Source organism: Gadus chalcogrammus, chromosome 15 (assembly GCF_026213295.1).
Source record: "Gadus chalcogrammus isolate NIFS_2021 chromosome 15, NIFS_Gcha_1.0, whole genome shotgun sequence".
Lineage (NCBI taxonomy): Eukaryota > Metazoa > Chordata > Actinopteri > Gadiformes > Gadidae > Gadus > Gadus chalcogrammus.
In genome coordinates, this window is record NC_079426.1 from 24,837,323 (window position 1) to 24,851,366 (window position 14,044).

Here is a 14,044-nt window from a genome sequence, read left to right on the forward strand (position 1 = left end):
TCAATAGGGCCTCCAAACAGGCTCCTCCCCTCTGAAGGAAAGACAGGGCCCTTCAATGTGGTTCATGAACTGGGTGGGCACATCCCCCATGGAGTGGAGCGCTTGGTTCGGTCCACAGTAGAAGTTTCCCTGCTGGAACTGACCACTGTGGCTCAGAGGGGGGAGATAGTGTGGGTAAGGAGAAGCAGGGTTTGGATAGGAAGACAGACTATGCATTCTGGTGGTGAACGTCGGTGCCAGAGACGTCACAGGGCCAAGAAACGGCGGCTCACCGGGCCAGAAAGAGGAGAGGATGGAGCCAGTGTCTGAGGGACAGGGTTAGGTTAGGTTATGTTAGATCAGCCTTTCTACCTAACACACACACACACACACACACACACACACACACACACACACACACACACACACACACACACACACACACACACACACACACACACACACACACACACACACATACACACACATTTAAATACCTGAAGGTGTGAGAGTGGTGATGCTGTTGGTGGACCGGAACATTCCTGACTTCCCCTCTTTCTGTCTCTGTCCTGAAAAATAATAAGTGATTTTTAAAAACAAGACCAGTAGTGCCTGCATGGTTTTGTTAACCAAGCACGTCTGTGTTCCACATCCTGCTGGACTGTTCTCCCCCACACACACACACACACACACACACACACACACACACACACACACACACACACACACACACACACACACACACACACACACACACACACACACACACACACACACACACACACACACACAGAGAGAGAGAGAGAGAGAGAGAGAGAGAGAGAGAGAGAGAGAGAGAGAGAGAGAGAGAGAGAGAGAGAGAGAGAGAATTTGACAAAGCAAATTGAAGGCCTCAAAGAAAAACAACCCATAAAAAATCAGAAATAACCCCCCTCAACCTGAACCAAACTACAACACCACATCTAATACCAACAACTACCACCACAACAACCCCTCCTACCAACCAAACAAAGGGGCACATTATCATCCATACAGGCACCAACGACCTATGGGCCCAGCAGGAGACAGTGGAAGAGTGTGTGAGGAGAGTGGCACAGAAAGCTACCCACACCTTCCAGTAGTGTTCTCCAGGATCACCATCTCCACCAACCTGGCCCGGAGAGATTTTCACCCCGCCACCATCCACAGGGTGAACATCGATATCTACCGAGGATGTTCCCCCCTGCCCAACGTACAACTGGCCCACCACCCCGCACTGAACATCAGCAGCCTCCACGACCGCGTGCACCTCCGCAGAGACATGGTGGGTGTCTTTGCTAGAGCCCTCAAGCATGCAGCCCTAGGACGACGCCAGGATGGGGCCACCCCCAGCAAGAGACGACTCACCCACATAAGCACCCCCCTCCTCCCCAGCGAGCCTTGCAGCTACACCGTCAGCTGAGCTATGCCCAGGCCCTACAGAGACCAGAAGGAACAATGTAGACCTAGGGGAGATCACACAGCTCCTCAGTCTGATATGCACCAAACTAATGGGACAGGTTGTTTAAATCGCTCACAGACAGACACACTGAAACAGAAACACACACACACACAAGCATACACACACACACACACACACACACACACACACACACACACACACACACACACACACACACACACACACACACACACACACACACACACACACACACACACACACACACACACACACCCACCCACAAACACCACTCCACTAATTTAACTAACTTATTCACGAATCTTTATGCATTTGTGTTTATCTCAATTTAAAATGTTAACATATTTGTTTATTTCATTGTACACGGTAGAATCCCTTTAAAATGTCTATGTGGAACATACAGGGAATACGTTCTTCCCTGTATGGACCAAAGTGCAACTCAAAAGATTTCCTTGAGAATACAATTGATTTCGATTTTTTAAATCTTCAAGAGACCTGGTGTAGAACCGATACCGATATTCCCTGCACCCCAAATTACACAGAAATATTCGTTCCCTCAGTGAAAAACCCAGGGATAAAAAGAGGTAGAGATTCAGGAGGCATTATAATTTGGCACAAATCAGAAATATCAAAACATACAACAATAATAAATTGGGACACAACATTTTGGATAAAAATATCAAAAAATATATCCGGCACAGACAGAGATTGATTTCAATGTACGGTATATATTCCCCCCATCGACTCTCCCAACTACAGCGAGGAAACATTCCCCAACCTCCACACCAAGATCTGCAGATTTCAGGCCCAGGGAATTGTGCCGTTCTGTGGGGACCTCAATACCCGCACAGGCTGCCGTCCAGACTCAAACCCTGATAACGGTAACGTCCATATATTTGGCCAAAATTTTCCCCAAAACACCACAAACCTTCCTCGCCTTCTGATCCCCAGACTAACAAGATTGGAAGAGAGCTGCTCCAGCTGTGCCAAAGCATTGGTCTGTACATTGTTAACGGTAGGTTTAGAGGTGACTCCTTGGGAAGACCCACCTTCTGCTCACCTCTTGACATTAGCACAGTGGATTATTTGATAACAGATTTAGACCCTTTCTCTCTCAATTCATTCACAGTCAAACCACTAACCCCTCCGTCTGATCACAGCCAAATTACTGTGTTCATTAAAAGGACAGAAACTAACACCTCACAATCAAAGCCCAGTAATCTGATAAACATCCCCAGAACCTTCAGATGGGCCCCAAACAGTGAACAAGAGTTTCAGAAAGCAATCGGGCATCCACAAATTCAGACACAATTAGACACCTTTCTGGACACCGCAAATGCTCACAGTAAAGAAGGCATAGACAATGCAGTTGGAAAAATTAACCAAATCTTTAGGAATATAGCTCATAAATCTCAATTGAAAAAAAAACAGCCACAAACCCCAAAAACCAAAAGTGAACAATTGGTTTGATAGAGAATGTCAAGAAAAAAGAAAATAACTTAGAAAATGATCCTATCAGAAACACAGAGACCCAAGCAATACAGACGTTCGCCTTCTTTACTGTGACATGCTCAAACAATACAAACGTACACTCAAGATCAAAAAGGCTCAATATACACTCAAACAACTGACAATAATTGAGGAGTCCATAAACACACACAAATTCTGGGAAAATTAAAAAAGAAAAAAAAACCTAACCCAACAAACCAGTTATACAAGATGGAGATATTCTGATCAATCACTTCAAAAACCTATACAGCAACATACCTATCTGATTCAGAGCAAACTCAAATTACAGAAAACTTAAACAAATTAGAATTGCGGTATAGGGGGTAAAGCATATGACATAATAAAATCAATGTTCACAAACAACATGTGCGGCATCAAGATTGGACACAAGCAAACAGATTTTATTTCTCAGGAGGGGAGAATGAGACAAGGCTGCTGTCTATCACCTGCCCTGTTCAACATTTACATAAATGAAATGGCCTCCATTCTGGAACAGTCCACAGTGCCTGGTAACACTCTCCACAACACCTAGATCAAATTCCTGCTTTACACAGATGATTTAATCCTGTTAAGTCCCACAAAAGAAGGACTTCAACAGACCTACTAGACCGTTACTGTCAGACCTGATGTTAACAAAGTACAGACTGAGCACTCACAGCCTGGCCATAGAAACAGGCCGACATAAGAAATCGTGGCTGCAAAAAGAGGCTGCACGTGGCTGCACTGCTGGCTGTGCCAGCAGTGTGAAGAAGCTGCTGTAGAGACCGAGCAGCACTGCCTCCTATACTGCCCCAAATTAAAAAATGTCTGAGAAATTTATTTGAGCAAATTCGGCCAAAAACACCCACATTTTATATACTCCCATTTAGACCAACTACAAATATTAATGGGAGAGAGAAAAGAGAGCTCCGTCCTCGCAGGACAGTTTATTTCAGCTTGTCACAACATGAGAAAATGACATTCTACATCAGCCCTCACTGTTTTATTTTGTTTTATTTTAAGGATTATTCGTAACCTGTGTTTTATGTAGCTTTTCATTACATTAATTTAATTTAATTTTTTTTACTATTATTTTTATATAGACATCTGTATGTCATGTCATATTGTTACAGGTTGGTTGGATGATATGTAGTATGTAGTAGGTACTAACGTCGGGGCAGGCGTGGTCCATCCACCGTGATCTTGATGGCTCCCTGCAGGGTGGCAATCTGAGGGGGGCGGGTCAGCACATTGATGGACAGACTGAAACTCTTTCCTGGGAGGATCAAAAACACACATACACACACGTTTATGAACCCAGGTACACACACACACACACACACACACACACACACACACACACACACACACACACACACACACACACACACACACACACACACACACACACACACACACACACACACACAGAACCTAAGATCCAATAAGATAAGAGAGGTGGGGCGTCATTTATCCAAGAAGATACATTTAGGCCTCACAACAGAACAAAAAGATAATTATTTCTCTCATAGTGAAACTTATTAGCTATGTTAATACCAAAAAGTCCAAAGATGGAACAAGCATAAAGAATTAGGTTAGCTTCTCTCTGTCTACCTCTGTACCTGCAGGTTATTAGCTGTGGTGGCTTCTCTCTGTCTACCTCTGGACCTAACAGGTCCTTAGCTGTGGCGGGTTCTCTCTGTCTACCTCTCCCGCTGCGTCCTATGAAGCGCAGGTCATTGAAGTGGGCGTGGCCTTGCTTCATGGTAGCGGTGGCATTGCGAAGCTCAGCACTGCTGTTGTCCTCGTTGCCGGCCATCAGGGTGACCACCACCCCGTCCACCACATCATCACCCAGGGCCACCACCTGGAGGAGGGACACATTTTAGTGTGATACCATAGCCTAACCTTGAGATTCACCATGAGTGCAATCTTTAATAGAGATCACATGATATGACATTATTTGGGCTTTGATGAGTCACCAGTGATGTTTTGCATTTACAATTAGGGGATTTTGCTGACGCTTTTATCTAAAGCGACTTACAACCATTCATTCACACAGCGACGGCAGAGTCGACCCCTAAAGGTGACACCCAGCTCGTCAGGAGCAGTCAGGGTGAGGCTTCTTGCTCAGGGACACCTCCACACTCCGCTAGTAGGAGCCAGGGCTGGAACTAACAGCCCTCCGGTTAACCGTCAACCCGCTCTACCTCCTGAGCTACTGCCCCCCGTTTTATGTGCAGTTTCTGTTTAAAAGATAAACCCAGCGGGCTGGCCGAGGGTACTGACGGTGAAGGCTCTTGGCAGCGTCTTATTGCACCTCCAGTGCTGAGGCAGGCAGCTGCACAGGATGTTGGGGCTGTCGGTTTGGACAAGGCCATGGGGGGGTGCTGTGGGGCGCTGGGGGACGGGCTGAGGGGCCGGACGGTGCAGGACCCTGACGTAATCCCGGCCTTCCGGTGGTGGGTCCTGATCCCGGCGCCTTGACCCTGACTCTGGAGATGGGGGGGGGGGGGGGGGGGAGAAGGTGTAGAGCATTTTTAGATACAATTATAATTATTATTATAAATTATTATTTTCACAAGATGTTTTGTCACTACAACACACTTTTGCATTTTGATTGAACAATAATATCAATGCATAGGTTCACATCATCTTAAAACATAAATATCAATGTATAGACTCGACTGGATGCATAGGGTTGGGTTCATCTTAAAGGGCCAGCGGGTTTCCGGGTAAAACAACTCTATCTCCCAGCATTCCTCGCTGTAGTCGTCATCAGCACGCATCAGAGGGAGCTAAACAAACGTTATTAGTTGTGTTTTTCTGTGTTTCACTAGTTGTGTTTTTGTAGGTTGTTTCCACTCGACGCCTTCAGGTGAGCCTTCCTCATTTGAATGTTCCCTCTCTGCTCCACTTCTCTGTCGTCCTGCTGTCTTTATGGCTCTGCCGCCGCATTGTTTGAATCCGAATGACTGACTGACTCCCCATACCCATGTAATTACTTATTGAACAGTAGTGTAAACATTCTGTGTAGATTGTATTTCAGTATTGTTTGGGATTAACCAACATGGCTTTCATTTGCCCATACTCTATGTTCTCTTCCTATATATTGGGTATCTTAACTGCTGCCCTGCCTGCTTCCCCTCAGTGTTGACTCTATCCTCTGCTTTGAATACCACAGCTGAGCTTCAGCCATGCATCAAAGATAGGCCGTTTGAGTCCTGTCTAACATCCACTCTAAGTGCTCTTTAAACTGATGACAACAAGCAGCTTTTGGATTCTGTTGTCATGCAAATATGCTACCGTTATTTCATTTGTTGTGATTTTTGTCCCTAGGCCGGAGTGGCTATGAGTAGTCCCATGGCTAGCTTCGCCCCTTCAAGTTTTAAAGACCGCCCCCTTTGCAGAACCAGCTTCATCGCAGAGATCCAGAGCATGATGTAAGACACACACACACACACACGCTACACACACTATATGCACTACATGAGGTTGATATGTACAGGAGATTGTCCACACTTGAAGTCTGAGCCATTCAACAGCTATACCGTCATGCAAATTATGATATTGGTGGAGGAATAAAACGTTTCACAATCTTACTATATAAGGAATTAATTTATTAATATATGGAATTAATTGAAAATAAAATTGACAAAGAATAGCTGCCCAGTAACAATGAAGGAGAGAGAGTGAGAGAGAGACACCAAGAAAGACAAACAGAGACTCAGATACTCACCCCAGTAGTGAGTTGGAGTGCTGCTATCAAACAGGCTGTTTGAGGCCATGCTGACAAGATGGACTGAAAGGAAAATGGGAAAATCCACATTTGTGCAATGCAAATTGTAAACACTGTTTGACTGTAGCAAACGCCACTCACTTGAAATAAATTGAAACTGTTTTTTTAGGGATTGACAGTGAAATCAAATAAAAGCATTTTAAGAATAAATATAATAGCCAGGGTTGGCGAATAAATTATTTGAAGCAGCTAAAGTTATTATGTTATTTTCCATGGTATATACTATAGTAGTATGAAACTTTTGGTATTAACACACAGAAATTACTCTTCTATAACAATTATTTGAGGATGTAGCCTCATCCATGAATTTAACCATAACAAGGGAACAATGAAATATATAGGGAACTTTTTCAAAGCCATCTCCTTGTCCAATACAAAGATGCCCATCCTGATCATCAAATAAGATCTGGATTCCCAGGTTCTCCCCCAGATCAGTGTGTGTGTCTGTGTGGTCAGGGGGACTCACCGCGGCTGCAGTAGTAGTGTGGTGAGGCTGTGGCGGAGTCTTGACCGGTCGCGCTGGTGGTCAGAATGAATCAAACCCAACTAAACCCCAAAAAACTCAACACTGTCCTCCAACACAGACCTGTAAACCCAGCCCCCAAAGACCACAGGCCCAACCCAGGCCCAACCCACTCCAGCACACCGGTCCAGAGGGTGTGGGTGGTTAGGAACTGAAAGGGTGAGGGGAGAGAAGGAATAAGGGAAGGAACAGGAGAGGGAAGAGGGCAGGATGTGGGCTGAGGTTTCTCTTTCTGCCATCATGGAAGTGGCTTCTCTCCATGCAAATTGTGGCTTGACCAATTTTTTTGCCTGTTTTAGAAAGAGATTTTGTCGTGTGTGTGTGTGTGTGTGTGTGTGTGTGTGTGTGTGTGTGTGTGTAAGGGATGGACGGAGAGGGGGTAGACATGGTAAGAGGTGAGACCATTGACAAATGACTTGAATGTTGGTTTCTTTGCATGCACCGTCATCCTGCCTTCTTTATTGTGTATATTGTTTAACTGTAAAGGAAAAGCATGTTTGAAAAGCGTTATTTTGAAGATGTCACATCTTAAAAATATAATTACAATTACATTTGGTAATTTTAATAGTTTTCAGACCTTTGTATAGAGAAAAGTTTCCCATAAAAGGTGTGTGTGTGTGTGTGTGTGTGTGTGTGTGTGTGTGTGTGTGTGTGTGTGTGTGTGTGTGTGTGTGTGTGTGTGTGTGTGTGTGTGTGTGTGTGTGTGTGTGTGTGTGTGTGTGTGTGTGTGTGTGTGTGTGTTAGGTTTGCACTGGGAGATGCTCGAAGGCCACTCTACGATTCAGCTGCTCTGGTGGAGGACATTGTACACACACAGCTCATCACGATGGTAACATACACACACACACTTTCCTAATAAACCAGAATCATTGAAGACCCTTAGTAGAGATGTCCGATATTATCGGCCCGATATTAGCATAAAAATGTAATATCTGTCAATATCGGTATCGGATTTTTTTTGAAAAAAAAAAAAGATAAACATGGCACTTTTCCCTTAAATTAAGTTGAAGTATTTTTCTTATTTTGCACAGACAATGTTAACATTTGGAAAGCCTTGTTGCATTCAAGAATGCATCCAGTGGGGCATCACAATAACATTAAGCATGTTGTGTTAATTCCACAACAGGAGATGTGTAATGTTACCTAAATTAGGTTTGAGGAAAAATAACCCAAATATCGACATCGGTATCGGCTGATATCGGAATCGAAAATTTAGAGTTGGACAATATCGCATAGCGGATATCGGCAAAAAAACAATATCGGACATCCCTAACCCTTAGTGCTTGGTGCATGAGCCAGAAATGGCGTCATGACCGCAGGAGGTATAATTATGGACTCATTCAGATCTTTTGAAGCGGATATTGCATTAGCTTTCCTCTTTTTAGCCGAGCTAAAGTTCCATAAACCGTACACGCATAAACCAAGAAATATTGTTTTATTCTGGTACAAATAACACCACAGAAAACGTTCTATTGTGTGAACTCTGCTGCTCCTGTACCCATGTGACTCTTATGCTGCCTCAGCCTGCCCCAACTGGGCGAGCTATAGCTAGCCACGTTAGCTTCATAAACGCTGGGCCCTTTTCTCCTTGGCAGTCCAGTGGAGCCAATTTAGAAATGGGCTATATTGCTTGCATGCTAATTGAAAGGATTTGATTGGCTGGCCAGTTGCAGCAGGCATCCGAGGGGGCAGTACTTCGGGGCTCCAGAGTGATCTCAGCAGAAGACATCTTGTTCCTGATGAGGAGAGACAAGGTAACATGCTGACCTTTTGTTACCTGTTCTTTGCGGCTGAAACAGGACGACCAGGTTGTGTTGTAAACACGCGTCTCCTGCTCTTCTTCTCGGTCTGCTCTTTGACTCTGCTCCTTTCTCCTCTTTGTTTATCCCTCCCTCTTCTATCTTTAATCAGCGGAAGCTGTCTAGGTTACTGAAGTATCTTCAGTTCAGGGATTATAAATCAAAACTCCTCAAGTCTTTGGAGGAAGAAGAGGTACCACAAGAAACTGGTAAACTATCCACAAAATCCTTCAAGTCCAGTCAATCATGAGCACATTGTCCAACTGCCTTGGATTATCCAAGAAAAGACTGTGATGATAAGTAGCCGTACGCACAAAGATCCCACATTTGCATACATTAATTGTATAAAATACCAATGTTTTGGCGGTTTGTATATTTCACATTTTCCCCTAAAATGGTCCCTCAGACAAGTCGGGAGGGGGGATTCTAGCGTCCAATCAACGGAGGCAGCGATTGGCTCAGGACTTCCTGATGTGGATGGATCAGACCGGGGAGCTCCTGTCATTGGCTGAGAGACAGGAAGTAGTAGACCCTGTGAAACTGGAAAGGATGGAGGTCAGTTCTGGAGCCTCTAAGGTTATAAGTGTCTTTATTTATACTAGTGTCCCAAACCTCTGGTTGTAATTAAACCCATAGCAAAAATGTGGGAACCCCAGTCGATAATGTAACAAATTTCTGAGCGCGTAATTGAATAACATTTGGGCTATAATGTAACATTTTGGTTCAACTATTACGTAATGAAGCAAGCATAATAATTTCCTCCTTTCGTTATGAAGCAAGCACAATCATTTTCTATTTATAAGCCATTTTCACACATTTTTGCCGCATTTATATATCAGGAGATTCAACCCTGAGGGTGATTCACACTTGATGCTTTATATGCGGACATCGATGTCATTAAGACATTGGTAGAATGAACGGGGGGGTTTATGGAGGTGGGCTTGCAAGGGGCGGGATACGACGTAGGGTCTAAGTTCGTAAGAGGTTGGATAAGTGTGGCCGCTGTCACTGTAGTTTGTCTTGATTTTGACCATAGAAAAAATGTATGCAGAACTGACGGATAGATGAGCAACGTTTGCTACAGTCCATTGGGTAGGCTGGTAGGCTGATGCTGATCAATCCAGCACACATCTAGGTGGACACACCCACCTGTGATGTCATAAGGGGCAGATTTCCAAAACGGCTTGTAACGGCTAATCACACCACACCTGGTGGCAAGTCATGGGACCTTTAAGATGATCGCGATGAGTTCTGCCCGTTCTGCCTAAATTGTATCTTTTTTAAATGTTGCTAAAATGATGTATTATATCCGCTGGGTCCACAAAATCTGAAGCATCGATCAATGAAAGATCAATGCAAGAAACGACGAAGAAGAAGGGCGTCGCGAACGTTTGCATTACCGGAGAAAGACAGCGTATTTTTTTTGCCTAATTTCACATATAACTAACACTTGGACAAATGTTGGTGATTTCTGTGTTTAACTCAGAAAACAGGGAATGGGAGGACAGGAACTTCTACTCCTCATTCACATAAGTTAATTTACATTTCCTACGGAGGAATTATTAGGAATTATTATTAATTATTCAGGAGATTTACAGGGTACAAATGTCAGGATATGTTGTTCACACATACGGCCCATCAGGAGAATAGCAGGAGAATATCAGGACTTACACGCATGTCTGAAAGGAGCTAGTGTGTGAGTATTTGATTACATTATAAAATGAGTACATTTATGGGTAACAGGGGTAATTGTTCAATGGAAAGTGTAGTTTACTATGCATGCAAATCAATTATTCAATAGCTTTTACTGTTATTCAGGGCTGAAAAGTGAATTGAAATTTTAAAATGCATGGCAACTACTATTGGTTAGTTGAAAATAATAATAATCATTGAGATTAAACATCTCTTCAAGTGTCCTGGCCAAGACAGGCATCAGTAGCCTACATTGCATACACACAAAACACAATAAAAATAAAAATAAAACAGTCCGCAGGGGGGAGGAGGAAATCGTAAAGACATTTCGGGAGGCTCAAGGAGGTGGGTAATATTATATCTGAGCAACAAAGTGTAGTCTTGCGGTGAACTCTCTAGGCATAATTCACCATATTGTGTTATTGACTTTTTCTTTCTGTGTTATAGGGACGCTGTCTCTTTACGAGGTCACGTGACTTGTGTGTTGATATGCCGGTCGGCGCAATGTTTGAATTTAACGGTTTTTATATGACAAAATGAACAACCTGCCGTTGCTTGTTGACGTGAGAAATTTCTCTTTTTGCTTCTTTTATCGAAATTTCTACAGTCTACAGACAGAACTTCTCACCTGGGAGTTTGTCGACGATGACGCTGTTAAAACAGACGGAAGGGCGAGGGGGGGGATATCAATATCGCAAGACATTGCGGGATGCGGGATCAATCTTGCCAGTTCTTTCAACTCGCACGTGTGTGCATGTGTATGCGCAGTCCTGCGCTGCCTTTGTCTTGAAACGTCTGTGTCTGCGCTAGGGATGGGCATTCGATTAAGTTGTCGTAGTCGATCGACGGGAGAATTAATGATCAATTAGTCGATTAATCGTTAATATTTTACATTAAAAAATATATATATATTATATTAAAAATGAAATGAAAATACAAATGCAGCGTGTTTTCCTCATTGGGATCTTTATTATTAGATGAACAACTCAGTTAAACCAGATCCGTTCAATAGTTATGCGCTACTCTGCGCTAAGCAACGGAGCATGCAGCTCGAAGCAGGTGTTCATAAACATAACTAAAAATAAACACAACCCTAGTTTCTTCCCAAAATAATAACAATAATAATATCAAAAAAACAATCATGTTATAACTTAACCAACCAATCTACGGATTTTTGTTCAGAAAGATGAGCATGTTGACATGCTCTGGGGTCAGACGCGACCGCAGCCTAGTGACCGTCAGTCCAGCCGCCAAAAACACCCGCTCTGACGCCTCGTTTCCACATACGTACATTCTCGTATGAGAGCCAACCATCTCCGACCGAAAGTCCATTCATTCCTATGTGATTCTCCGTAATGTCCGTTTTTCCTCTGAGACTCCTCCCCTCCGTAAAATTTCTGTCCGGTATGTCCGTAATATACGTTCAAAAATTTTAACTTTCGCCGTTGTTTTACGGAGATACTGTATGAAAGTTTTTATGTTTTTCACAAAACATGTAAGTACCTGGCAGGCCAAACTCCTCGCCGATCTCTTTCCAAGCCTGGTTGGTTTTGTTTTTATCTCTGTATATTTCGATCCTCATGTTCCAAAGTACCGGTCTCCTAAAAACGGCCATTATCATACTCTCCCCCATCTTTTGTCCGTAAATAAATTCATGTCTGTACGTAAAACACTAGCGACTCCTTCCGTAAATTTACGGAAGCACGGATACGAAAAACATACGTATGTGGAAACGAGGCGTGAGGGGACCGATGTTGCCGTGATGCACAAATACCTCCGTGCTAACTTGGCAAGGCGGGGGAACAACCTTCCACAATCCAGGGGCTCAGAAAGTTCTTTATTTCTGCTTCGATGCTAACCTCGCCTTGAGTGGTAGGGCTATAGTGCTCCCCAAGAAGTCATCTTTTAAATCATAATGGTCCCACACCAGACTTTGCCATGGCCTCGTCCGCTTCATTTTAACGCTGTGTTCCAATATCCATACTATCCGTACTTACTAGTCTAAGTTTGAGTACGTAGGGCGTTCCGATTCAGATCGGGCGAAAATAAGTGTACTGAAAACGGTCAAATCGCGAAGTGTGTGGCGATGTACATTTTTCGTACTCAACGGCAGCCATCTTAGCTATGTAGCGGAAGAGGGCGGAGCCAGGCTGAGCCAAAGTCGGCGCATTTTCCACATAGCCTGCATTATAGTAATTTTTTAGTTTTTATAGTTTTTATAGCTTCTTATAGCTGCTAGGCGTAAAGAGTTCACCGTTCAAAGCGGGATGTTTATTGCGGGGGAGGAGCTGCAAATTTAAATATTGCCCCAGTGTGGTAAAATGTTTAATTGCACACTGCATTAGTTTAATCGATGCAAAATTTACGTAATCTACGAAATTCTTAACAATCAATTAGTCGATCGTCGATTAATCATGCCCATCCCTAGTCTGCGCACGTGTGTTCTTGCGCGTGTGGGTATGCGGTGTATATGTGCGTGCGTTCGCGCGTGCTGTGTGAGCTGCAGGGCACTTGGCATGCATGGGTGTGCATGCGTGTATGCGGTGTACTGCGCTGCCTTTGTCATGAAACGTCTGCGTCAGCGCGCGTGTGTGTGTATGTGTGCGTTCGTGCTGTGTGAGCTGCAGGCTGCTTGGCACATGCCAGAGCTATAGAGAGAGAGAGAGTTGCGACACGCTATGATCTCGCCGACAGGGTGGTCACGTGGTTGTCACGTGGTTCATGTAAGCCTCAATAGTTCCAAACACGCCGCGCTTTCAATGTTATTCTATGGGACGACAGCAGAGATTTCAATATTAAATGGTAAATATGAATCAAAAAATCACATGCAAGTATTTGTCTGACTGTTATTGCATTATTGCATATTTGTAAATGTCAGTTTTACATTTAGAGCGGTAGGGGGGCAACTGAAAGCTATCTACAAGTACTATTACTTAGATACGTTTTTAAGTTTTGGAGGGAAAGCTTCACGTTCGTGTTAGCATACTGGCCTAACCTTAACTTTTACCTTACATCTGTGTTGAAATCAAAGTATTCAAGATGTTCTACCATGATCATTTAAAGATATAAGCCACACAAAGTATCAAATATATTAAAGAATAACAACTCATTACGCTTGGATGAATGAAATTGTATTTTTTTTTATTAAACAATTAGTGTGACAAGAACAAGTGATTGCGATTGTGTGAACAGATTCAACAATGGACACAGCAGGGAACACTATATATTTAGGGCAAACCATTAACATATAACGTTGCAAATATACTATACTTTATGCCATTACAATACTTAGAATAGCCCTAGCA

At 43.5% G+C, this 14,044-nt stretch overlaps 2 protein-coding genes across 3 annotated transcripts in view; one reads left to right on the forward strand and one right to left on the reverse strand.

Moving 5' to 3' along the window:
• LOC130404232 (runt-related transcription factor 3-like) lies at window positions 1–5,923 on the reverse strand. Its single transcript, XM_056608879.1, has 6 exons — window positions 5,920–5,923; window positions 5,216–5,421; window positions 4,634–4,793; window positions 4,098–4,202; window positions 477–548; window positions 1–305 (listed from the first exon to the last, which is right to left on the reverse strand). The coding sequence occupies exons 1-6, from the start codon at window positions 5,921–5,923 to the stop codon at window positions 1–3; spliced, it is 852 nt and encodes a 283-aa protein (XP_056464854.1).
• The window catches only part of supt3h (SPT3 homolog, SAGA and STAGA complex component), a 23,116-nt gene continuing 14,745 nt past the window's right edge, over window positions 5,674–14,044 (forward strand). For both annotated transcript variants that reach the window (XM_056610121.1, XM_056610122.1), the window contains exons 1-6: window positions 5,674–5,804; window positions 6,266–6,369; window positions 7,993–8,077; window positions 8,916–9,002; window positions 9,160–9,256; window positions 9,454–9,602. In XM_056610121.1, the coding sequence (XP_056466096.1) occupies window positions 6,278–6,369; window positions 7,993–8,077; window positions 8,916–9,002; window positions 9,160–9,256; window positions 9,454–9,602 (510 nt within the window). In that variant the 5' untranslated portion in view covers window positions 5,674–5,804; window positions 6,266–6,277. The remainder of the gene's footprint in view (window positions 5,805–6,265; window positions 6,370–7,992; window positions 8,078–8,915; window positions 9,003–9,159; window positions 9,257–9,453; window positions 9,603–14,044) is intronic.

What these genes read in the sequence shown, in the direction of transcription:
- LOC130404232 (XM_056608879.1), bottom strand. An exon ending in CGCTGCCAAGAGCCTTCACC is followed by an intron (nt 4,794 to 5,215) that starts GTCAGTACCCTC and finishes TCCCTCCTCCAG; the next exon opens with GTGGTGGCCCTGGGTGATGA. An exon ending in CATAGGACGCAGCGGGAGAG is followed by an intron (nt 4,203 to 4,633) that starts GTAGACAGAGAG and finishes TGATCCTCCCAG; the next exon opens with GAAAGAGTTTCAGTCTGTCC.